The sequence below is a fragment of the Mus caroli genome, chromosome 11 (genome assembly GCF_900094665.2).
Source record: "Mus caroli chromosome 11, CAROLI_EIJ_v1.1, whole genome shotgun sequence".
NCBI lineage: Eukaryota > Metazoa > Chordata > Mammalia > Rodentia > Muridae > Mus > Mus caroli.
Window position 1 is genome coordinate 67,816,063 of NC_034580.1, and position 24,814 is coordinate 67,840,876.

The window sequence follows — 24,814 nt, forward strand, 5'->3', positions numbered from 1 at the left end:
ATTCCATCATATGAACTTTCCATCATATGAATATTCCATCATATGAACTTTCCATCATATGAACATTCCATCATATGAATATTCCATCATATGAACTTTCCATCATATGAACATTCCATCATATGAACATTCCATCATATGAACATTCCATCATGTGAATATTCCATCATATGAATATTCCATCATGTGAACATTCTATCATACGAACATTCCATCATATGAACTTTCCATCATATGAATATTCCATCATAAGAACATTCCATCATATGAATATTCCATCATATGAACATTCTATCATATGAACGTTCCATTATATGAACATTCCATCATATGAACTTTCCATCATATGAACACGGCTGCTTCATCTGCTCTCCCACAGTTGCCATCTGGCTTGTTTCCAGTTCAGGGTTGTAAGGTACAAACTATTAAACTATTCTTAGAAGATATTTTAAAGGACATTGTGCTTCCTTTTGGGTCACTTGTAGAGTTATAGACCTTCTCTGGGGACTCTGGATCACTGTTAAGTTTGGTACAGGACACAGTATGAGCCCTGTGACTGGTGTGAAAATCACAAAGCAGGAGATATAAGGGCTGGGGCCAGTACTCACTCCTCAGACAGTGCTTTCCCTGGGACTGGAGCAGCTGGCTTGGTTTAAGAGAGAGACCTAGTCAGACACACCCACATCCATTCCTTCCTGATGGGAAAGGTATTCCTGGACATGGAGGCTCCTTTCTTCTCCATAGTGAGGTGATGGCACCACAGGATCTGGTGGGTTGATGGCAGGCACAGGTACAGTAACAACCTCAACTGAGTGCCTCTTTCATCAGGCATTTTTCTCTTTTGCTTGCAGGCCTGAAGCCTCAGGGAGCCTTCAATGTGGATGTGGACTGGGCCTGGGTCACAGCACTGCAGCCAGGTGCACCGTCTGTGCTCAGCTCCCTTCTGCATCAAGACCCCAGCAACAACCAGACCTGGTGAGAGGGGCCTCCATGTGGAAGAGTGAGGACTAGGGTGGTCCTAATGATGACTGAGGTGCAGCTCAGAGAAGGCTGTGATATCCCACCTCATGTCCTGGGCAGCGTCCATTTCCCTTGGTGAATGACACACAGCCAAAGAGAGAAAGCTGGGGGCTGTGATCCCAGACCAGCCCGGGCAGCTCACAGAGCCCCCTGTCCTCGGCTCATTTATTCTTCCTTACACTGGGTCAAGGAAAGGAACCTTAAATAATATTTTAAAATGAAGTTTACCAAGGGTCTTTACTGAGTGATAAAAGTTACATGTTGTCAACACAGGAAAGTTGGAAAATGACAATAACCAATTAGTTAAATGGAGACTATGAGGCTCAGCCATTGAAGTTAAGAGTGCACTGTCTGGGGCTCATGGCTCAGAGGCACCTCTCTGTATTCACTGAGCAAGCTCAATGAGGTACTGAGCCCCGAGCCTCAGTTTCTCCCCCCACAGACAGGTGATTTGTGGAACTCACAGGTTAGCTGTGAGATTTTTGAGAAAATGGACCCAAAGGGCTTTCTTTACATGGGTTCTGGCCAAACTGAACTGTGAGAAACACTGCCTCATGTCTTGAAACTCTCATCTGTATCCACTCTCTGGCTGGGAAGGAACTGTCAGATCTGAGGGCTGTGTGGTCGAGGATGCGGTGGGTAAAACAGGAATGTGTGAGTGTGTTGGCGCCATTGCCTTGGAGAGCAGCGTGGCCATGCCTGGTGGGTCAAGGGTGCACAATGGCCTTTGGTGCAGCAGTTGTAACCCAGGCACCATGCAAAAGAAAAAAACAAATGTGGAGCTTGGAATTGAACCTGGGACCTTACACATTTTAAGCATCTGTTCTATGCCAGGGTCCCTGCCTGAGGCACGTAGATGATGGTGATGATGATGATGATGGTGGTGGTGGTGGTGGTGGTGGTGGTGGTGGTGTGTGTGTGTGTGTGTGTGTATGTGATGTTGGCAATTGAACCCAAGGTGTCAAACATGCTAAGCACTGTCTACTAATGATTTTTGTTCCTAGCCCTGATATAAAGACATTGGCAGTGCTTGTAACATGAAAAAAAAAATAATTAAAGTGTGGTTGCATGGAATCAAAATCAGGTCAAAGCAGTGAGTGGAAGTAGCATTATGTTCAGCCTGGAAATGTGAGATGAGAGGGCAGGATGTCATTCACTCCAAGTTCTGATGGAGTTCCTACTGTGTGCTAAGCCCCTCCACTGTATGCCAGGCCCTGTGAGCAAAGCACACAGAGCTTCCCCCCAACATACACACACTTTGGTTCAGGTAGCCTCCATACTGGGGCAGGGCCAAAGCAAGTTAGGTATGTCTTCTATAGATACGGGTGCTCATGCACACTGCTGAGGCAGGCGAAGATCTGCATAGATGAAAAAACTCAGTATGTAAAGTCCTATCTGTGGCCCACTCTGATTTCCTGTTTTTACCAGAGTGGCTTCTAAAGTTGAGTTGGTTTAACTTAGGTACTTTCTTTTCTTCTCTTTTCCTTTCTTTCTTTTCTTCTCTTTTCTTTCTTTTCTTCTCTCTTCTTTTCTTTTCTTTCTTCCTTCTTCCTCTTTCTCTCTCTCTCTTTCTTCTTCCTCTCTTTCGTTCTCTTTCTTCTTTTTCTTTCTTTCCTTCTCTTTTTCTTTTCTTTTTTTCTCTTTTCTTTCTTCCTCTCTTTCTTCCTCTCTCTCTCTCTTTCTTCTTTCATTCTTTCTTTTCTTCCTTTTGTCTTCTTTTTATCATGGTTCTTGTTTTCATGTTCATGGCTTGAACCCAGGACCTCCTGCATGCTAAGAAAGAACTAACTCTTTTCTGCTGCCTCTGCCTTCCAAGTGTCAGGATAAGGCATGCACCACCCTTTTAAATGATTTTAAAAGGATTTATTTATTATTTGTCTGTTTATTTGCTTATTGCTGTGCACTCTTAACTGAAACATCAATATTAAAGTTGAAAATAGCAGGTGTCTATTGACATGAATAGCTTGGAAGTCTTAAAGGCTCCATTGGTGGAGTGGAGTTCATCAGTAGATTTAAGTGGTTAGGGCAGATCCATTTTATTCATTCAGTGAATATTTATAAAGCATCTGCCCAGTGCCAGACAAAAGGTGTGGTGTAAAGCAGAGAGGGAACCAAGGATGGGCACACACCTTCAATCCCAGCATTCAAGCAGAGACAGGCAGAGCTCTGTGAGTTTGAGGTCACCCTGGTCTGCATAGTGAACCAGGCCATGTTGGTCTACATAGTAAGACCCTGGGCCCCACATCCCCTCAAAAAGGAGTGATATGTGCCTCTTGTCCTTGAGGAACTGCTGGATTCATGAAGGACTCAGACAAGCCTCACAATGATGATAATGCTAACAGCTATGGTGGTTTCAGGAATGTGAACAAAGGCCACTTCCAGCGTCTGTGCCAGGATTTGGTGTATGTGTGTGTGTGTGTGTGTGTGTGATCAAAGTTAGCATGAGAAGGGCTGAGAAAAAGAAGTCCAGGCAGAGAGAAGAAGAGAGAAGAGGTTGGCTAAAAGCCTGGAGGCTGTCCTGAGCAAGAGAGCTGGCTAAGAAAATGCCTGACACTGAGCACTATGGAGGATCATGGGAGAGGTTAGCTGTACCTCATCGCATGGAGTTCCAGAAGAGCTGGAAGGGTTTGAAGCAAGAACAGTGAGAATGTGGTCAAAGATTTTGGCTGCTGGAAGATAATTAAAGTTGAGGTTTGGGTCAGGTGCGGTGGCATATGCCTTTAATCCCTGCAGTTGGGAGGCAGGGGAAGGCAAATGTCTGTCAGTTCATAGTCAGTCTCGTCTACATAGCAAATTCTGGGCCAGCTAGAATTACAAGGTGAGAGTCTATCTCAAAAACCAAACAAAAACAAAACCATTGACCTTTATTGCATTTTGTTCTGGTAATTTTTTTGTGTTGACATAACCATATATGAAAGTTCAATCTATCGCGGTTCAATGTATGTTCATAAAACATGCCATCCGTATAAGCAACATCTGGATCAAAAATGCCAGGGAAGCCATGCCTTTAGAAGCAGGGCATCTCTGTGAGTTTGAGGCCAGCCTGGCTACACAGTCAGTTCCAGGACAGTCAGGGATATACAGAGTGACCACGTCTAAAAAAAAAAAAACAAAAAACCAAACCAACAACAAAACAAACAAACAAAGCCGGGCGTGGTGGCGCACACCTTTAATCCCAGCACTCCAGAGGCAGAGGCAGAGGCAGGTGGATTTCTGAGTTCGAGGCCAGCCTGGTCTACAAAGTGAGTTCTAGGACAGCCAGGGCTATACAGAGAAGCCCTGTCTCGGAAAACAAAAAACAAACAAACAAACAAACAAACACCAAACAGACACTAGGAAAGTCTTCTGGAAGTCCCATGCTCTGCACCAGACACCTCTCATTGACAGTCAGCCCTCCCATCCCAACTCTGTGTTTCTATCAGTTTTGCCTGGGTTTTTAAAAATATTTATTTATTTATGATATATATATATATATTGTAACTGTCTTCAGACACATCAGAAGAGGGTATCAGATCCCATTACAGATGGTTGTGCGCCACCATGTGGTTGCTTGGAATTGAACTCAGGAGCTCTGGAAGAGCAGTCAGTGCTCTTAACTGCTGAACCATCTCTCTAGCTCCCCTCTGCCTGTTCTCTTTCTCTCTTTCTCTCAAAGATTTATTTATTTATTTCATGTATATGAGTATACTATAGCTGTCTTCTGGTGAGAAGGGGACATCAGATCCCATTACAGATGGTTGTGAGCCACCATGTTGTTGCTGGGAATTGAACTCAGGACCTCTGGAAGAACAGTTAGTGCTTTTAACCTCTGAGCCATCTCTCCAGTCCCTCTGCCTGGTTTTTTTTAACTCAATATAAATGTTACAACAGAACCCACTTGATCAAGCAATCCTCAAACAGCATTAAGTCCTCCAACCCCATTAGTGGTACTGTCTGAGGCTGGAGTTTTGCGTGGTGTCAACTGCTGTGATGGTAAGCATGGGGCCAGTCCCCCTGGTACTTCTACTCTACAGCCAGGGTGATTTATTTGATCAGGTTTATAAAGGGAGGTTGAGTTTGCATTTTGTTTTCCAAGTTGTTTTCACTACATAAAAGGATTTTATTCAAGTTATCTGTGGCCATTTCCTGCCTCTTCATCTTTTACCACTACCCCAGTGGGTCTCTTACCAGCCCTAGGCTCACAGTCTTACTGTCCCCTCCCTTAGAGGCCCAAGGGTCAAAGTAGATGGGGCGGGTATTTGTGTTTAAAGCTCTCAATGTATAGGGTGCTGGGAGCTGTCAAGAGATGGGGAACCTAGTGGGGCTCCCTGAATACCTGCTAAGGCAGAGGGGCTTGGGGGTTTGCACTGTCAGCAGGAGGATGTGGTGGAGACAGTTCTGGGTTTCTGAGCCTGCTGCAGGGGGCAGGAAATGCACCAACTGATTGGCCCAGCTCACCATAGAGAAAGGAACAGGCTGATAGCTGCTCTTACCCCCAGGGTGAGGGTACTATGCCCTTCACAATTCCCGTACTTTCTGAATTATGGAGTAAGACTGCCAGCTGGGAGAAGGCAGGAGGTGGATGAGATGTCCTGGAGATGTACCCAGTCCAGAGCAGATCCCGGAACCTGGGGATGGCAGCCAATGGCAGCCTGTGTCATAACTGGTCTGTCAGTCTGTGGTTAGCTGGTTTGCTAGTCACTAAGTCAGCAAACCTGGAGGTTGCCATAAATAAAAGGGTTGGGAGCAACACAGACTGGGCCTTAGGCCACAGGATTGCACATTATGGATGACCGTCTTGGGGATCTGCAGTGTGCAGTCTGCACAGCTGCATGTGGTGGCTTCTCCAGAGCTCAGAACCAAGATAGAAACAAAGATCAGGCATGGGAGTGGGAATGCAGTAGTTAGGGCGACTGGAAGGTTTGAGCTGGTACCTGGGAAGGCTGCTCTGCAGGAGAAGGGAGGAAAAGGCACCACAGGAAGAAACAGGGTGAGCAAAGGGTTGTTCTAGGTGCTCTGGGAAGGAACATAGTTATGAGCTAACCTACCATTGGGAACAGGAGGAAAGGGACTGGGCCTGGGCCAAGATAACCTGGGGAGGGAGGCAGAGTTACTGAACAGTGACCTAACTTCAGGACTCGGACACACACCATGGTCACCTACCCCTCTGTCCAATGCCCCAGATCAACCCCTCAGCCGTTGCCTGTACAACCATGCAAGTCATTCAGCAAGTGTTTACCAAGCCCTTACACTGTTCTAGGAGGTGTTCTAAGCCTCCGTAATTGTGTGATAGACAAGGAAGACAAGGCTATTGGGGAACTGGCTTGGTGGAGGAGATGGATGATAACATAGGGGAATCAGGAAGCAAGCTACGGTCTGGTGGTGACAAGTTCTGAGACGGGAAGCGTCAGAGCAGGGTAACTGGAGTGTGAGGTGGGGCCCCCTGGAGAAAACAGCAGGCGTGGGTGGCAGTTACGCAGAGTTCAGGGTTGAGGATGAACCAGTTTTAGGGAGTGGAAGGCCAGGCTTCCAGGCAGATCGGACAGCTGGCAAGTGAGCCTGAGGGGAGAAAGGACCAGGACGTAAAGTTGTTAAAGGCCACAGCATACATTGCAGGTCTTTCTCTGAGTGAGCAGGGCAGGTTGGAGAGGTAGAGACTGGGCCAGATTCTGCCTGGCCTAGGGGCTGTGATGATGGCTTTAAGGAAGACAGTGAGGGGTTAGGTGTGGGTGAGGGGCAGAGCACTTGTCTGGCCTTGTGTGTAATCACCAGCTCTACCAGAAAGACAAAAGAAAGAGAGATGCCTGGTCTTTATTCCAAGTTGGGTGGGGTGGCACAGTCCTTTAATCACAGCACTTAGGAGGCAGAGACAGGCAGATGGCTGAGTTTGAGGCCAGCCTGGTCTACAGCCAGGGCTACACAGAGAAATCCTATCTTGACGAAACAAACAGAAGTGTCTCGTGGTAAGAGCTGAGGAAGTAAAGCTGGGCAGTGGTGGTACACGCCTTTAATCCCAGCACTTGGGAGGCAGAGGCAGGCTGATTTCTGAGTTCAAGGCCAGCCTGGTCTACAAAGTGAGTTCCAGAACAGCCAGGGCTACACAGAGAAACCCTGTCTCGAAAAACCAAAAAAAAAAAAAAAAAGAGCTGAGGAAGTAGAGACAGGGCCCCATGGCTGCCCCTCCCCCCGTGCTGTCTTGTCTCCTAGGCCTCCAAAGCCACACCATGGCCTTTCAAAAGCACAGACTAGTCATGTGCTTCCCCTCGACAAAGCCCTCCATAGCCTCCTGTCACCACGAAGGCCTTGGACTTGGCTTACCAGTCTTCGGATCCCCTTCCCTCCCACTATGCTTGCAACTCCAGTCATGGATGCGCAGTCACCCTGAGTCTGAGGCCAGCCAAGTCCCAGGCCCCACGGAGCAGTGTAATAGTGACTGTTTAAGCTGACCCTGTCCTCTGGGAGACAAGAACTTCACAGCAGGATTGACATCTTTTAAGCTGCCTTCATCAGCTCCCCAAACCTCTAGTTCCTAGTCAGGAAATGCTAAGGGCAGATGGGCAATATGTTTCAGTCAGCTTTGCCTTTCAAGGGACTGGCATTCTGGCCTGTGACTTCCTGGTTCCCCCCTTCCATCCCACAGGACAGGAGTCTTTTCTAACCACCAGAAGTGCTCCAAACGGTCAGGCAGGCAGACAGGGGTTACAATGAACTGCTTGGAGCCATGTAGAAGTAGAGGCTAACTAAGTGCTTTCCCAGTAATGCTGAGTCTGCCGGCCTGGGCTAGAAAGTTGTTTGTCATACCCAGGGCCTCTTCTTCAGGCAGGAATAGGAAGACTGGGCCTGGACAGGCAAGGAGGTGAAAGGAGATGTCAGCCAGCTTATCTTTGCTGTCTCCTCATCCGCTTAGCCTCCTGGTAGCCAGACGCAGCTCCAACAGGAATACAGCCACCCTGTATCGATGCGCTATATCCATCAGTCCAGATGAAATTGCTTGCCAGCCAGTGGGTAAGCCAACCCCACCTCCACAGCGTGCTCCCCGGGATATCTCTTAGGAGCCTCACATAATCTCAGCTCAAACTATTCCAATCCCAGTCCTGCCTGATCCGGCCCAACCATTTCTGGCCCCCAGCCCCATAGTGAGCCTTGACCCCAGTGCCTAGGCTCATGCTATCCACTGTCACAGCCCAGCCTGACTCTCAAGAGACAGTCCTAATGACAGATCTGGAGCCAACACTCACTTGAGTGCTTGCCATGAGCCTGGCACTGTGTTAAGTAATGGGTTCACATTTTCATGTGTCTCTGTGTGTTCACATGTGTTTACGTGGGCATGTGTGTAGACCCAAGGCTGACACTGGGAGTCTTCCTGGATCTCTCTGCAGAGATTCAAGTCCACGTCCAGCCAGCCCCCATGGTCTTACCTCAGAGCTCATAGGCACCTACAGCCTGCTAACCCTTGTCCCTAGTCCTCCACACACACCAGGAACTCTTTAAGAAGCCCCAGGTGGCAGTCATTTCTGAATCCCCATCCCTGGTTGTCAAGGCTGGGCAGTGGGTTCTTTGTTGAGATGGTAAAGGGGGTTGGGAAAGGGACTGCATCCTGGCATACCCAAACTATTCAGGTCCATGGAACCTCTAACTCTAGCTTCTTGAGGCCGTTGACATCAGCATCCCTGTGGCCCTGACCTTGGGTCGATGGTGGGCTCCCAGAATCCCCTTCACCCTTCCCTGCCTTAACTTTTTCAGAGCACATCTGTATGCCAAAGGGCAGGTACCAGGGAGTGACATTGGTCGGGAACCACAATGGTGTTTTGGTGAGTACATAGGCAGAAGGCCCCTCCCCGGGGGGTGGGGGGTGGGGACTGGTGCTGGCTCCTGCGGATAACTATGGAGCTGCCAAGCCTATTGTTATGCTGTCGTCTCTCTGTGGTCTGACCTCTATAGTGATGCCAAGTCTGACCCAGCCAGTGCCCACTGACTGCATTTCTGACTCCAGCACCTGATACCTGACCCTGAGGAGTGAGGCAGCTGTTCCTCTGACCTCTAAGTGGTTGAGCCACTGTGTTCTGGAATGGGGGTGACAGTGGCTGTGACTAGGAAGTATTTGACTGATCCCGCAAACCTGCCTGCTCCTCCCCTTCTCCCTCTCTCCAGGTGTGCATTCAGGTACAGGCCCGGAAGTTCCGCAGCCTCAACTCAGAGCTCACAGGTGCCTGCAGCCTACTCACCCCCAATTTGGACCTCCAGGCCCAAGCCTACTTCTCTGACCTCGGTAAGGATCAGAAAAAAAGGATCCAAGGAGAAACACCAGCTCACAACAGAGGCAGACAGACACTTGTCCCTAGCATGGGAAAAGCAAGCTCAGGGTCCTTGTCAGGGACGAGCTAATGATCCCTGTCTTGGGGGCAGGCAGCTGTCCCCAAGGCTTCTTTTGACTCTGTGTCTTACCTGTATGCTTCTTAAAGAAGGGTTCCTGGATCCAGGAACACATGTGGACTCTGGTGACTACTGTAGAAGCAAAGGAGGCAGCACAGGGGAGGATAAGAAGTCGGCCAGGAGACGCCGGACAGTGGAGGAGGAAGACGAGGAGGAAGCTGGTAAGAAGAGGCAGATTAGGGGCCTCCATAATGAACCCCTAAGCTAATGGCCTCTGGAATGAATCAAGGTATGTTCAGATCTAGAAGATGGGGAACAGTGGTCAGGTCCTATAGATATGGCAAGTCCTAGCCCTGTCTCAATTAAAAACAAACAAACAAACAAACATTTATTTGCATGTTTGTTCATTGTGTGTGGGGTGTGTGTGCATGCGCACAAGTGCCAAGCACACTCCTGTTTCACAGCGCACATGTGGAGGTTAGAGGTCAACTTGCAGGAGTCAGTTCTATCCTTCTACCGTGTGAGTTTCAGAGAATCAAACTCAGGTCATCAGACTTGGCAGCAAGCTCCTTTACCAGCTGAGCCTTCTCACTGGCCCTGCTTAAAGATGGGGAAACTGAGGCCATCAAAATGGGAGTGATTCCCATAGTAGAACCAGGTTCTAGATCTCTCTTTTACCTTTAAGGTAAGAATGGTGGTGGTACACACCTTTGATCCCAGCACTCAGGAGGCAGAGGCCAGTGGATCTCTGTGAGTCCGAGGCCAGCCTGGTCTAGAGAGCTAGCTCTAGGACAGCCAGGGATACAGGGTCTTGGGGTACAGGGTGGGAAGGGGAGCACTCCATTCTCAGGAGCTTCCCTGACTTCTTCCCTGAACTGCACCGCAGGCAGGGAGTCTGAGTATTTTGTGTATGTGTGTGGGTGGGTGCCTTACAGGGCAGAACATGCTGCCCTTATTCTTGTCTGGAAGCTCACCCGCACCTTCGTCCTGACCAGGCACCGAGATCGCTATTGTCCTGGATGGCTCAGGAAGCATTGAACCCTCAGACTTCCAGAAGGCCAAAAATTTCATCTCTACCATGATGAGGAACTTCTATGAGAAGTGTTTTGAGGTGGGCTTCCTTGAGGGCTGGGCTCTCCTCACTTATGCACACATCGGTATCTAAGTACCAGCTTCAGACCGGCCCCCTTTGGTTTGCTCATAGCTCTTCAGGTATTATTTTGCTGAGCTCAGCTGGGTGACTCTTCTGTCAGTTTTGCCTGGAGCTACCACACTGACATAGGTATCTGCTTGCCTGACTAGGGATGGATGGCCTGAGATGGCCCTACTCGTTTGTGGTAGTCATGAACGTTTCAGTGTCCCAATACATTTTAATGTCCCACCGGCCAAAGAAAGTGACATGCAGAACCTATAGTCAGTATAGAGGGGTCTTCGTGGGGACACAGATCCAGGGAGAAGTCACTCTGCTCTGCCTGTGCCTGCCTGGCTGGAGGCCTCCCTTTGCATTAGCGTCTCCTTGTGTTCAGGGACATCAAAGTAGACAGGTGCTTTCTTCCTGTGCTTCTGGGGCAGAGGTGTCTATATTACAGCCCAATCACTCCCTCCACCCCCTCTGCTCTCCAGTGCAACTTTGCCCTGGTGCAGTATGGGGGCGTGATCCAGACTGAGTTTGATCTTCAAGAGAGCCGGGACATTAACGCCTCCCTTGCCAAAGTTCAGAGCATCATTCAAGTGAAGGAAGTCACTAAGACCGCCTCAGCCATGCAGCATGTCCTGTGAGTCCAGTGCCTCGGAGAGGCTCTGTGTCTAGAGGGATGGCTGGGTGGAACTGTGGGAGGAGGAAGTTAGGGGCTGAGAGGGGCTGTGGGGATGACACCCTGTCTTTCTGTAATTCCCTCAAGGGCTTCCTGCTGTTAGATGCTCAGGAGTGCCCAGGAGAAGGCTGCTGGGCTCAGATCCTAGCTGCTCTTGTATGATCTTGGACAAATTACTTAAATTTCTTCTTCTTCTTCTTCTTCTTCTTCTTCTTCTTCTTCTTCTTCTTCTTCTTCTTCTTCTTCTTCTTCTTCTTCTTCTTCTTCTTCTTCTTCTTNCTTCTTCTTCTTCTTCTTCTTCTTCTTCTTCTTCTTCTTCTTCTTCTTCTTCTTCTTCTTCTTCTTCCTCCTCCTCCTCCTCCTCCTCCTCCTCCTCTTCTTCTTCCTTTTCTTCTTCTTCTTCCTTTTTTTTTTTTTTCCTTTTTCGAGACAGGGTTTCTCTGTATAGCCCCTAGCTACCCTGGAACTCATTCTGTAGACCAGGTTGGCCTTGAACTCAGAAAGCCACCTGCCTCTGCCTCCCAAGTGCTGGGATTACAGGCGTGCGCCACCACTGCCCATTTACTTAATCTTATGTGCTTTGCTTCTTCACCTCTAACATGAAGATAACACAAATGGTTGCTTCTTAGGATTTTGTGAGAATTAAATAGTTAAATTATGTACTATATTTATAATAGTGCCTGGTGCATAAGGACCTGAAACTAGGCAAGGTGACACATATCCATAATGCCAGCACTCAGGAGGCTGGGAAGCTGTGCCTCAAACCCCAAAAGTGAATTTGAGGACAGATCTTCATAGCCAGTTTCGGGACAGCCAGGGCTACACGGAGAGACCCTGCCTCAAAAAACAAAACCAAAAACCAAAAAAGACAAACAAAAGTCAAAACAAACAAACAAAACCCCACAAAACAAAACAAGCAAGAAACTCAGAAAATTCAATTTTTTATAGAAGTAAAATTAAAAATTGCCCGTTCTTTTAACCTAAAATTCCATACTGGGTACACATAAATGGGGCAGACATGGTGCTCTTACAATGGGGAGCAGATGAAGTGTATCTGTGTGGCTTATGCCTTGCTGTGTGATGCAAATCCGCCCTCTTCCGGGACAGGGGCTCCTTAACTTTAGCTGATCAATGGATGAAAACTTACCCAGAGCCTTTCAGACAATTGTCCCCATTCTCTCTCCTGTTAAGAGACAATATCTTCATTCCAAGCCGTGGCTCCAGAAAGAAAGCATTGAAGGTCATGGTGGTACTTACTGATGGTGACATATTTAGGGACCCTCTCAATCTTACGACTGTCATCAACTCCCCAAAGATGCAGGGTGTTGTGCGCTTTGCCATTGGGGTAAGCACTAAGAGTTGGAGGCAAACCTGACTCTATAGACTGGGTAAGGGGGCAGCCCAGTGGAGACTGTGTATCCTATCCAAACCCTCTCTACTCACACTTACTCCTCGTCCCCTGGCCACCTGCTCTTACAGGCCTCCCTCCTTCTTGGCTCCTACAGAAGGCTCATCCTGAAGTGGGCATAGCTCACTGGCTGATCAGGATGGGGAGAGCCTGTATGAAGGTTCCTAGGGAGACCACTGAGCTGAGTCCTGGTAGCTAACATTAACATCTGGCCTAATACACAGGGGAGAGTCATCGGGCTCTGTAGGTGGGGAGGGGATGCTAAGGAGATACAGGTGTGTCAGGAACACATTGCCAAAAGTGGAGCTTTATTGGGAGTGAAGGGCAATGGGCAAGGAAGGAAAGAGGGAGAGGAAGGAAGGAGGAAAAAGGAAGGAAGGAAGGAAGGAAGGAAGGAAGGAAGGAAGGAAGGAAGGAAGGAGATGGTGATGGATCACTCACTGACTGGGGTCTTCATGCAGGTGGGTGATGCATTCAAGAATAACAACACTTACAGAGAGCTGAAGCTGATTGCCTCAGACCCCAAAGAGGCCCACACTTTCAAGGTGACCAACTACTCAGCTCTGGATGGGCTGCTGAGCAAGCTGCAACAACGCATCGTTCATATGGAAGGTGAGGGCTCCCACAGACCTTGTGAGAATGCCCCAGCATTCAGCAGGACATCCTCCTCGAGACCACCTCCCTGAGACATAGGCTGTTAACCTCTAAAATGGCAATGGCACCCCCAGCCCTGCTCCCCTCCCTGAATCTATGAAGCTCTGCTGAGCCAGTGGTAGAAAAGCAATTAAGACTAGAACAGAATCCCAATAGGCACATACAGAGGAGGAGACAGAGGCCCAGGCAGACAACGTGATCTGCCCAGGCTCAGCCAGCCAGTACTTACTTAAGCACAACCCAGATCTCTGTTCTCAGCTCAGTGCACTGTTCCTCCAAATAGCCATCCCTGTGTGGGCCTGGCCCAGCCGGCCCCTCCTAAACATGCCTTACCCTGCCAGTTGGCACAGCGTGTTTCACCAGCTTCCTTGGCTTCCAGGTACAGTTGGAGATGCCCTTCAATATCAACTCGCACAGACTGGTTTCAGTGCCCAGATCCTGGACAAGGTTTGTGGCCCACTCAGCACCGGCAGGTTCCCCGAGATGTGTCACTGGGGGCTGAGGGGCTCCTGCTGTGTCTCTGGAGGAGCCTAGCTTCCCCAATCTGGACCACCGAGATAGACAAGAGAATAGTGATTTATTATAGGGGGTCACCTTGTGTGCTTAAAGGATTGGGACATTCTTTTAGCTGTAAGGACTGAGATTCGGCTTTGGTCGAAGTGTGTCAGGAGAGCTGGGCGTGGTGGTGCACGCCTTTAATCCCAGCACTCGGGAGGCAGAGGCAGGCAGATTTCTGAGTTCGAGGCCAGCCTGGTCTACAAAGTGAGTTCCAGGACAGCCAGGGCTACAAGAGAAACCCTGTCTCAAAAAATGAAAAAAAAAAAAAAAACAAAACAAAAAACGAAGTGTGTCAGGAAAACAAGTGGTTTGATAAAGTGGTTTGTCCAGTGTGTGGGAGAAGAGGAAGCAGAGGAGGAAGAAGGAGGGGAACAACAGACAGAGCACCCACTAACTGGGGCCTTTGTGCAGGTGAGAGCTGAAGTCAGTTATTCCGATGCCATCTGCGCATGCACACACACACACACACACACACACACACACCACACACACACCACACATACCAACAGGCGCCCCAATAGGTTCATGCTGCAGGATACAGAACCTTCACACAGCACAGGGGACAAAGGGGGAGGTTAGGAGCACCATCTTACTCCACCATATGCTCAAAAATGCTCAAAATCTGGGTCCCCGGGTACCTTCTGGAGCTTGGGTTACTCACTGGACTCATGAGAATGGAGCAGAAAACCCAGTATTTGCCAACCCGTCTTCCTTCCTGGCCGCTGAAGATCCTCTTTGTCCAGGAAGTTTTGCTTCTCTGGCCCCTGGGTCCCTCCCACTCACTTGGTGCCCTCCTCTTCAGGGGCAGGTGTTGCTTGGTACTGTTGGGGCCTTTAACTGGTCTGGGGGCGCGCTGCTCTACAACACACAGAATGGCCGGAGCCGCTTCCTAAACCAAACAGCCAAGGAGGACTCCGGGGCTGCACAGTACAGCTACCTCGGTAAGGGCAGAGTCTGGTGGATGCAGGTGGGACGAGGGTGGGGCCTGGAGGTGGCAAAGAGAAAGGAGCTCTAGGACAGTAGGAGGGTGGGGCGAAGGCCGGGCCTGGATGGGGAAAGTGGAGCCTGGAGGGCAATGAAACCTAGTCAATGGATAAGGGAGGGTAGGGCCTGAAGGCTAAGAAGGAGCAACCCTGTCTTCTGGGGCACGGGCTAGAAGACAGGCTTGGAAGCTAAGCCAGGGACAGGCTGGTGTGCATATTAGGATTCCTAATGGAGGCAAGTTATGGCTCACACACCATCAGGCTATCAGACCTTAGCTAGGGACCCTGATATTGAGAATTAGAGATGTAGACAGGGTGGCCTTGGACTGTGAGTAAGAGGAACCAGGGCATCTCTGTTAATAACAGTCCTGGGTGCCGGGCGTGGTGGTGCATGCCTTTAATCCCAGCACTCGGGAGGCAGAGGCAGGCAGATTTCTGAGTTTGAGGCCAGCCTGGTCTACAAAGTGAGTTCCAGGACAGCCAGGGCTATACAGAGAAACCCTGTCTTGAAAAACAAAACAACAAACAATAACAGTCGTGGGTACCCCTCCCCATCCTTCACCCCAGAACACCAGTACAGAGCTGGTGTGCTGAAGGGATGAAGTGTACCATGCATGTATGGGGACACACATGCCACTGTCAGTGCAGAACTGACTTCAGTGGGAACATGTGACTGGGAAAATGGAGTTGAAGGGAAAGACTGGAGGTGGGGAGCAACTGTGTGCACTCACACCACTCTGGCCCCAGGTTACTCCCTTGCGGTGCTACACAAGGCCCACGGCATCTCCTACGTGGCAGGGGCTCCAAGGCACAAGCTCCGAGGGGCTGTGTTTGAGCTCCAGAAGGAGGACAGAGAGGAGGATGCCTTTGTGCGACGGATAGAAGGAGAGCAGGTACCTCCTGGAGACGTCACCTTTCTACCACCTGAGGTCCTGGAGAGAGGGATGGGCCCACCTGGAGCTAAGGCTCAGGTCTGGGTGTAAATTCAGTGGTTCTCGTGTCTGCTCAGTGGGCTCCCTCTGTAGAGACTCAGCTATTCACCCCTAGTCCCCTGTGACCCTAGAGATCAGACTGAACCGGAACAACCCCAGCTTGGTGCTCCAGGAAGAGCACAAGCAACGGCTGTAGCTGAGGTGGAAGGGGGTCTCCCTATGCTCAGGCGTGCTGAGTTCTTTCTGGGTTGTAGATGGGGTCCTACTTTGGCTCTGTGCTGTGCCCTGTGGATATCAACATGGATGGGACCACAGATTTTCTACTGGTGGCTGCTCCATTTTACCACATCCGTGGAGAAGAAGGCAGAGTCTATGTGTACCAGGTGCCTGAGCAGGTAAGAGTGTTCAGCCTCAAGAGCTTGCTGAGGCTATGCCTGCTTAGGTAGCAGAGGTTGGGTGAACCTGGGCCCTATATCTGCTTGGTGGGAGTGAGAGTGTTCATGGGTGTTCAGCGTGAATGGTGGCTGTCCTCTGTTTCTTACCTGGGTGATTGCTGGTAGTAGCATCTGCCACAGTTGCCCCGTAGATGGAACACTTGCTCTGGTCTCACTGTTTCTCACAGCAACTATGACAGCGGCTCTCACTGTCACATTACAGATGAAGAGGATGGGATTCAGTGAGCTAGAGATGCTGAGTCTTGCTCAAGCTTTCCCAGCAAGGGTATGGGAGAGCTGCAGCTGGACCCTAAGCCTCTCCATTGCTGATAGAGCAATACATGGGGATAGAGGGGCCGGTTCCAGGTCCTGGCCTTAAGACACTGGCTTTACTATGGCCTATTCCCTTGTTTTTTTCTCAGCCTTAGACTCCTGCTGGAGAGTGGGGACCAATGAGGGAACATGCCCTCTGGGTGGTCCTGGGATGGTTGCCTACACAGGAACTGAGCTGTTGTTTCATTTTGCAGGATGCTTCCTTCTCCTTGGCACACACACTGAGTGGGCCCCCTGGGCTCACCAATAGCCGCTTTGGCTTTGCTGTGGCAGCTGTGGGGGATATCAACCAAGACAAATTCACAGATGTGGCCATTGGGGCCCCTCTGGAGGGTTTTGGGGCAGGTGATGGGGCCAGCTATGGCAGCGTGTACATCTACAACGGACACTCAGGTGGCTTGTATGACAGTCCTTCCCAGGTAACTATGCAAGGGCTTCCCTGTTGCTTCTCTGGGGTTCAAGCCTCTCACAGAGAGAATGAGCTAAAGCCCCGAGTTAGCTTCAGTCCTAAGTGCTTGGCCAGCCTCTGGTGGTGGACGCCAGTGAAGGCAGGTTTTCACCAGGGGTTGGCTGCCCGTCAACCCACTCCAGGTCCCTCATCTCTGCCTCTAGTTCTTGTCTCCAGTCAGCTCCTCTATGCTCTGGTTCCTCCCCTTCCTCCTCCTAAGCACCTCCCCCAGGTGGTTCCTAGGCCGCTTATTCTTAGACATCTTAGTCCAGAAAACTGATGCTCCTCTGTGTACTAACTTCCCTCTTCTCCACACAAGATGTCTGGGATAGTCCCCCAGTACCTTGATACCCAATGCATAGCCACATCGTAATGATTTTAGCTCTGTCCCCAACACACACACACACACACACACACACACACACACACACACACACACACACACTGGTATCAGCTTAAGTCTTCCGCCTCCAGCCCATACTCACATCCCCCACCTTCTTCACTGTGTCTTCAGAGCCCCCTGCTCTTCCCTTCAGTCTTTCCCCAGCCCCCGTAAAGTCTCACCTGCCCTTCAGGGATCCACCCAGATGCCACTTCCTCAGGGACAGTTCAGACCCAGGGTGAGGAGGTGGGTGGTGCTGCTGAAGGGAACAAAGGCGAAGCTTCTCCTTCTCCTCTCACAGCACATCAGAGCCTCCTCTGTGGCCTCGGGACTCCACTACTTCGGCATGTCTGTGTCCGGTGGGTTAGATTTCAATGGCGATGGCCTTGCCGACATCACAGTTGGCTCTCGGGACTCGGCGGTTGTGCTCCGGTAGGGGTCTTCCCTGCCCTTTTCTGACTCAAGCTCCAGCCTCATCCCTTGTTTTACACACAGTGGGCCCTGCAGACTCCAGGCATGGAGGGAGGGAAGAAGTGTGGAGATGGGGTACAGGTTCTAGGGTCTACCTGGGTAGGTTTGCCCCTCAGCTGTCAGCAGTATGAGGGGGCTATCAGTCTAAGTCCCAACTTTCTTATCCACAGCTTGGATTAATGACAGTGCCCATCTCCCGGGGGTGGGAGGATCACATGAGAAAGAACACAAGGAAGGTAGTTCAGTTCTGGTGGAAGGGAGTGCAGCATGCTGGGATGGTTTTCAGTTCACTAGCCAGAGCTCTTGTACCTGCCCTCCAGAGAGTTCCACACCTGCTGTCTGGATGCCACCAATGTCTCAAGTGGACAGGCCTGCAAATGGAGTTCCAATCCCCAGTCTGCCCTGACCCAGGCTCCTGTTTCAGCAAATAGTGCTATCTCACCCACCTGGAAAATGATGATTAAACTCTGGGGCTGGGCCTAGTGGCATGGACCTGTAATTTCAGCTACTGAGGAGGCTGAGGCAGGTGAACTCAAGGTCCTCTGAGCTACAGAGGACAAAAGCTCTCTGCAGGCTTCTTCATCCTTCCTCCATTATCCTGTCATAGCTTTTTTTGTTGACATTGACTCCAAAACACCTCCCAGCACAGGGGAGCTGTCATCTCTTGCCAGGACCACCACGTAGACTGTGTTCTCTTGATGTGATCCCTCTAACTTTACTGCTTAAAACCTCTCAGTGGGTCCCACCTCAGTAAAATCCCAATCCCAGTTCCTCGTCTCCACCTACAGTGCTCCTGTCCCCAGCTCTCGTCACCACCGTCTTTCCTTTTCACTCATATGCTCCATCTCTCTGTTTCTCAAACAAGCAAGCCTCATCCTGCCACAGACCCTTTGCACCAGCTCTGTTTTCTTCTGCCTGGAATGCTTCCTCCCCTCAGACCCTCACATAGCTGGCTTTTTCCTGTTAATGGCTCTCACTTTCAAGGCTCCCTTATCAGGGAGAGCCTGATCTAAGTAGCCTCCATTTCTATCGCCTTATCCTATCACAGCATCACAGGTCCTTGCATGTCTCTACTCCTGTTTATTGATGCCCTGTGGGTGAGACAACAGGAGCCTGAGGCGGGGGCAGACTGGGACTTGGAAGGTGGGGAGAATGGGTGCTCCATTTGGAGGCCTGTTCACTTGGAGATGCTGGTGAGCAGACAACAAGTGTGGAACTTTCTGCAGGACATGGTACACAGGGGCTCTAGCCACAAGACTGAAAATTGCTTCCCCGTGAGACCAAAGCCTCACCTCTTTCCCTCCCATTAATATATCCTGCGGATTCAGTGTACCCCTGCATGTCGGAGATGTTGAATGTGGTGGAATCTGTGCACTTCTCATGGGCTTCTTTGCTGTCTTCTTTAGCTCACGCCCTGTGGTTGACCTGACCGTATCTATGACCTTTACCCCTGATGCACTGCCCATGGTCTTCACAGGCAAGATGGGTGTAAAACTGTGTTTTGAAGTTGACTCTTCAGGCGTAGCTTCTGAGCCAGGTAATGGCTGCCTGGTGTTGTAGTCGTTCCTGAGATGATGTGTATGTGTATACACACACACACACATACACACACACACACACACACCACACACAAACCTGGCTTGAATTGGCTCTTTTTGCTGGTGGAGAAATAACTTATCAGCTTGGGGAGAAAAAGGTTTCTTTCAGCTTACAGTTTGTAGTCCATCATCCAGAAAATTCAGGGCAGGAACCTGGAGGTGGGAACTGAAGCTGAAGCCATGGAAGAATGTTGCTTTACTGGCTTGCTCCTCATGGCTTGCTCAGCCTGCTTTCTTATAGCACCCAGGACCACCAGTCCAGGGATAGCACCACCCACAATGGGTAGGACCCTCCCACATCAATCAAGAAAAACGAGCTACCGGCTAGCCCACAAACCAATCTAGTGGGAACATTTTCTCAACTAGGTTCTGTCTTCCAAAGAACGCTAGCTTGGCTGGGCGTGGTGGCGTATGCCTTTAATCCCAGCACTTGGGAGGCAGAGGCAGGCAGATTTCTGAATTTGAGGCCAGCCTGGTCTACAGAGAGAGTTCCAGGACAGCCAGGGCTATACAGAGAAACCCTGTCGAAAAACCAACCCCCCCCCAAAAAAAAAGAACTCTAGCTTGTGTCAAGTTGACATGAAATTAGTCAGCACACCTCCTACAGCCTCTTTCCCTAAAGAAGGTTGAACTCAACCTGAGGAAAGTGCTGAGCGTGGGTCCAGAACACTGAGAGACTGGCCAGGTCTATCAGAAAAAAAAAAAAATGGGGGAAAACCATCTTCACAAAGATGATGGTTAGCAGGGCATTAATGCCAGCACTCAGGAGGTAGAGGCAGGTGGATCTCTGTGAATTCAAGGCAAGGTTGCTCTACATTCCAAGTTCTAGGTGGGAGCTATATGGTAAGACCCAAAAAGGATCCTAGAGTCTGGCCTCAACAAAGTGCTCGCATGGGGTCCATGTTCAGCAGTAGCTCACAGAGCCTCAGCAGGCAGGGCCTCTCTACCTGGGCCTTGCCCTTCCCAGGCTCATCAGAAGGTCTGGTCTTCAACCCCCAGGCCTTAGAGAGATGTTCCTCAACTTTACGGTGGATGTGGATGTGACCAAGGAAAGGCAGAGGCTGCAGTGTGAGAACTCGAGCAGTTGTCAGAACTGCCTCAGGAAGTGGAATGGAGGGTCCTCTCTGTGTGAATACTTCTGGCTCATCTCCGCAGAGGAGGTAAGTAGAGAATTTAGACAACAGCCCAGAGAATGTGTCTGCAGTGCAGGAGCCTTCCCACACAGACAAAGCAACCATGACATATCAAGAACCAAAGTGGCACCAGAAATATAATCCTACCGGAAATCCAAACTAAAGAAGCTTGGGCTATGGGTGTGTCTCTGTGATGCAGAGTGAGCTCTGCATGCTCTGCATGGGTGAGGCACTGCAGTTAGTCCCCTGGGAAGGAAGGAGCAAAGGAAGAAGGGAGAAAGCAGGGCAGAGGGAAAGCATCTACCAGTGGTGGATCTCAGACACCACCACTGAGCTTCCTGGGAGCCGGACGGATAAGGCAGGGAATGGTTTAACTATGTTGTCTGATCTTACCTGATAGTAACAGTGGGCTGGAGCGCCTTGAGTAGATCCACATCAGAAAATTAGAATGAAAAGGCAGAATTAGAAAGACAGAGTTACTGGGCAGTGGTGACACACGCCTTTAATCCCAGCACTTGGGAGGCAGAGGCAGGCGGATCTCTGAGTTCAAGGCCAGCCTGGTCTACAGAGTGAGTTCCGGGACAGCAAGGGCTACACAGAGAAACTCTCTCAAAAAAAACAAACAAACAAAAAAAACCAAACAAACACAAAAAAAAGACAGAGTTATTTTTTAAAAGGTTATTTAAAGGAGCTAGAGAAAGTACCCAAGGAGCTGAAGGAGTCTGCAACCCTATAGGTGAAACAACAATATGAACTAACCAGTACCCTCAGAGCTTGTGTCTCTAGCTGCATATGTAGCAGAAGATGGCCTGATTGGCCATCATTGGGAAGAGAGGCCTCTTGCTCTTGCAAACTTTATATGCCCCAGTACAGGGGAACGCCAGGGCCAAGAAGTGGGAGTGGGTGGGTAGGGGAGCAGGGTGGAGGAAGGGTATAGGGGACCTTCGAGATAGCATTTGAAATGTAAATGAAGAAAATATCTATTAATTAAAAAAAGGTTATTTAAAATGAGAAATCTTGCTGAAGGTATTGAGAGATAAGTTTTTTTTTTTTTTTTTTTTTTTTTTTAAAGTGGTCTTGCCGGAACTCAGGGTCTAACGGGTCTTAGGACTTTGCCTTTTATTTCAGAAAACAAACTCATGGATTATCCTTTGAATGCACTTTTAATTGTTCCTTGGCTTAGGAAAGTTTCTAGAACATCTATGGCCCTCTAAAAATAAAGGCATAGAGCTATATGGAGACGGCTCAGTGGCTAGGAGTGCCTGCTGATTTTCTAGAGGACCTGAACATAACAACACTTATTTATGTATTTATGCATTCCACAATGAACATGTGATGGTCAGGGAACAACCGGTGGGGGTCAGTTCTCTCCTTCTACCCTGTGGGTTCTGGGACTTGACCTCAGGCTTGGGAGCGAGACTTTTGCACACTGAGCCATCTTATCAGCCCTCGGTGCACTCATTCTGACGAGAAGACTCCTTCAAACAGAGCGTGGCAAATGGCCTCCTCCAATGCCTGCCTTCTATTTTCAGTTTTTCCTCTCAGTCTCCCTCTCTGCTGGCTGGAGATCTTTGTTAACTCACATGTGGCTATGACTCTCCCTTCCATGGTTCTTGTTTGCCCTCCACATAAAGTCTAAGCTAGAATCCCTTTGTGACTGGGGTGAGAACCATCAGGTGCCCTGAGACCCAACAGTGAGCACAGTGGGGGTGCTTTTCTAAAGCTCTTGGTGGCTTGCTTGAGGAACAGCTCCCCTCTGCCTGGATCCCTTGGAAGGCTTCCAGGGGTCATCACTATCACTCTTTATATCTCCTTCTTCACACCCACCTCTGACCCCTCCATCCTCCCTACCCACAGCTTTGTGAGGAGGACTGCTTCTCCAACATCACCATCATGGTCAGCTACGAGTTCCAGACGTCTGGGGGAAGGAGGGGCTACCCCAACCCCATCCTGGACTACTACAAGGAACCCTCTGTCATCTTCCAGGTGACTCTGCCCACAGGAAGGACCCAAACATCTTGGGGGACATACAACATGAGACACCTGCTCCCCTAACTTCAAAGATGGCTAAGAGTTGTGGGGGAGGGTCTTCAGCCTGTCAGTAGGGAAGTGGAGCTCCCAAGATGGCTGATGTTTATTGCTCACTGGTGGGTAGCAGGTCTCTGGCTGTTGCCCTGTGCTTGTTCACCAAATGTGTTCCCTTCATGCTCAGTGACACATGTGGATACACTGTGTACTGGGGCTGGGACTTTGCATAATGCCTTAGGATGCCGTGGTGGGTCATGTGTTGGGGCTAGACTGGAGCCAGCTCCTGAGCTGCAGAGAGGAAGTCTCAGACACTTACTTGCTCAGAGCCTTCATGCTGAGCTGTCTGGTCCTCCAAGCCTGCATCTACCTCTGTCCTGGTGCCCATCAGTGCAGCTGGGACAGGCAGGTAGTATCACAGAAACTTTTTCATGATCAGGAAAGATGAAAGAGCTGCATTTCCTTTTTCTTTTTGGTTTTCCGAGACAGGGTTTCTCTGTATAGTCCTGGCTGTCTTGGAACTCATTCTGTAGACCAGGCTGACCTCGAACTCAGAAATCTGCCTGCCTTTGCCTCCCAAGTGCTGGGAGTAAAGGTGTGCGTCACCACTGTCCGGCAGAGCTGAATTTTCTAATCCTGTCATACCTATGGGGACTTGTCCTTACCCAGGCTGTGGCTCCCAGGGTACTCTGCCAATCTCTACCTACAGAGTGGAGAAAAATCACCAGGGACAAAGGAGTCATAACAAGAATATTAGAAGGTGGTAGTTGGGGTGGGTGTGGTAAACTCTAAACCCAGGGAAGTAATGAAGTTACCCAGAAGACTGCCCTGATGGAGGAGAGTGCTCGAAAGAATTCATCCTGTTCCTGCCCTGGCTGTTTGTGTCTCTACTCCAAGGGACCAAGAGCACTTTCCTTCACAAAGGCTTTTCCCTCCCCAAAGCTGGAGGTAGAAAGCTGCTCCAGTGTTAGTGCTCAGTGCACCAAAAGCAAACATGACAGCACACCTATCATTCCACAAAGGTCACCCTATATTTGAGCTTAGCTAAAGGTCTAGATCAGTGTACCCGTGTTGCCTAAGTATGTTACACAGCTCTCGGCCATATGGGCACAGTCTCAGTTGTCTGCCTTCACTCTCTGAGCCCTGCTTCTCTAAGCAGGAGGAAGGTTAGAGGCAGGGTTGCTGGGAAACGGTGGGATCCTGGGGCTGACTCTGCTCCTCTTTGTCTGGTTCCAGCTGCCCTACGAGAAGGACTGCAAGAACAAAGTGTTCTGCATCGCTGAGGTCCAGCTGACCACCAACATCTCCCAGTGAGTTGGATCTTATTATCATCACCATCACTTCTGCAGCTGATGTCTTCCTGAGGGTTCACCTGGGCACACCCCTTATCCAGATCCATGAACACCTCTCCTTGCCTCCTTACGTCTCCTCACGGCTCTCAACAGGATTTTGTATTTGTTATTTCAGCCACCCTGTGAGGGAGGCAAAGCTAAAAATCTGTCCTCCCATTGTATAGACTGAGAAACAAATAAGTAGTTAAGGTCCTTGTATAGATTTTCAGTGGCTATTTGGTGGACTTGAACCCAGGTCTCTTGACCTCCTGGACAATGCTATGTACAGTGATTCTTACTCCTAGAATTTCCTCTGGTTCACCCCTTGGTCAAATTCATAAACAATTTCTGGAGTAGTTCTACTCAGTTCCAGGGACTCTAGATACTGGGAAACACTTCAGTCAACGGTACAGACAAAAACCCTTTCCCTCCTGGAACTTAAGGGGAAAGAGACAGATAGTCCACTCTAGGTTGATGGGATATGGTGCAAAGATAAGTCAGGCATTGAGGGGAGCGGTATAGGGAAGGGGTGAGGGTTTAAATATGGTGGTCAGGGAGGGTAACAGGGGACTGTGGGTACCATCCTTGTGGTTCTGAGTGTGGAGCAAATACCGGAAGCAGGCCTGGCAGGTGGGGCACGGACCCCATGTGAATACAGAGGGTGAGAGAGGGGAGGAGTAACATGGGAGAGCTGGGGATCCCGTGGGACCTTAGAAGGGCCCTGAATTTGAGCTGGGAGGTCAAGGAACAAAGTGGGCTTACATCTTAACAGTCTAGCTCTTGCTAGACCAGTGGTTCTCTTGCTAATGCTTCAACCCTTTAATACAGTTCCTTGTGTTGTGGTGACCCCTACCATAACATTATTTTCATTTATTTCATAACTGTAATTCTTCCACTGTTACAAATAGTAATGTAAATATCTTTTTTTCCCTGATGGT

General features: G+C 49.6%; 1 protein-coding gene across 1 annotated transcript in view; it reads left to right on the forward strand.

The window, feature by feature from the left end:
* Positions 1–24,814, forward strand: part of Itgae (integrin subunit alpha E) — a 58,116-nt gene that overhangs the window by 14,061 nt on the left and 19,241 nt on the right. The window contains exons 2-20 of the mRNA XM_021176640.2: positions 852–975; positions 7,907–8,004; positions 8,743–8,810; positions 9,151–9,268; positions 9,462–9,593; positions 10,368–10,483; positions 10,996–11,147; positions 12,378–12,531; positions 13,056–13,206; positions 13,628–13,695; positions 14,609–14,747; positions 15,537–15,682; positions 15,976–16,116; positions 16,683–16,907; positions 17,620–17,750; positions 19,196–19,326; positions 20,387–20,547; positions 22,378–22,506; positions 23,782–23,855. Of these exons, the coding sequence (XP_021032299.1) occupies positions 852–975; positions 7,907–8,004; positions 8,743–8,810; positions 9,151–9,268; positions 9,462–9,593; positions 10,368–10,483; positions 10,996–11,147; positions 12,378–12,531; positions 13,056–13,206; positions 13,628–13,695; positions 14,609–14,747; positions 15,537–15,682; positions 15,976–16,116; positions 16,683–16,907; positions 17,620–17,750; positions 19,196–19,326; positions 20,387–20,547; positions 22,378–22,506; positions 23,782–23,855 (2,458 nt within the window). The remainder of the gene's footprint in view (positions 1–851; positions 976–7,906; positions 8,005–8,742; positions 8,811–9,150; positions 9,269–9,461; positions 9,594–10,367; positions 10,484–10,995; positions 11,148–12,377; positions 12,532–13,055; positions 13,207–13,627; positions 13,696–14,608; positions 14,748–15,536; positions 15,683–15,975; positions 16,117–16,682; positions 16,908–17,619; positions 17,751–19,195; positions 19,327–20,386; positions 20,548–22,377; positions 22,507–23,781; positions 23,856–24,814) is intronic.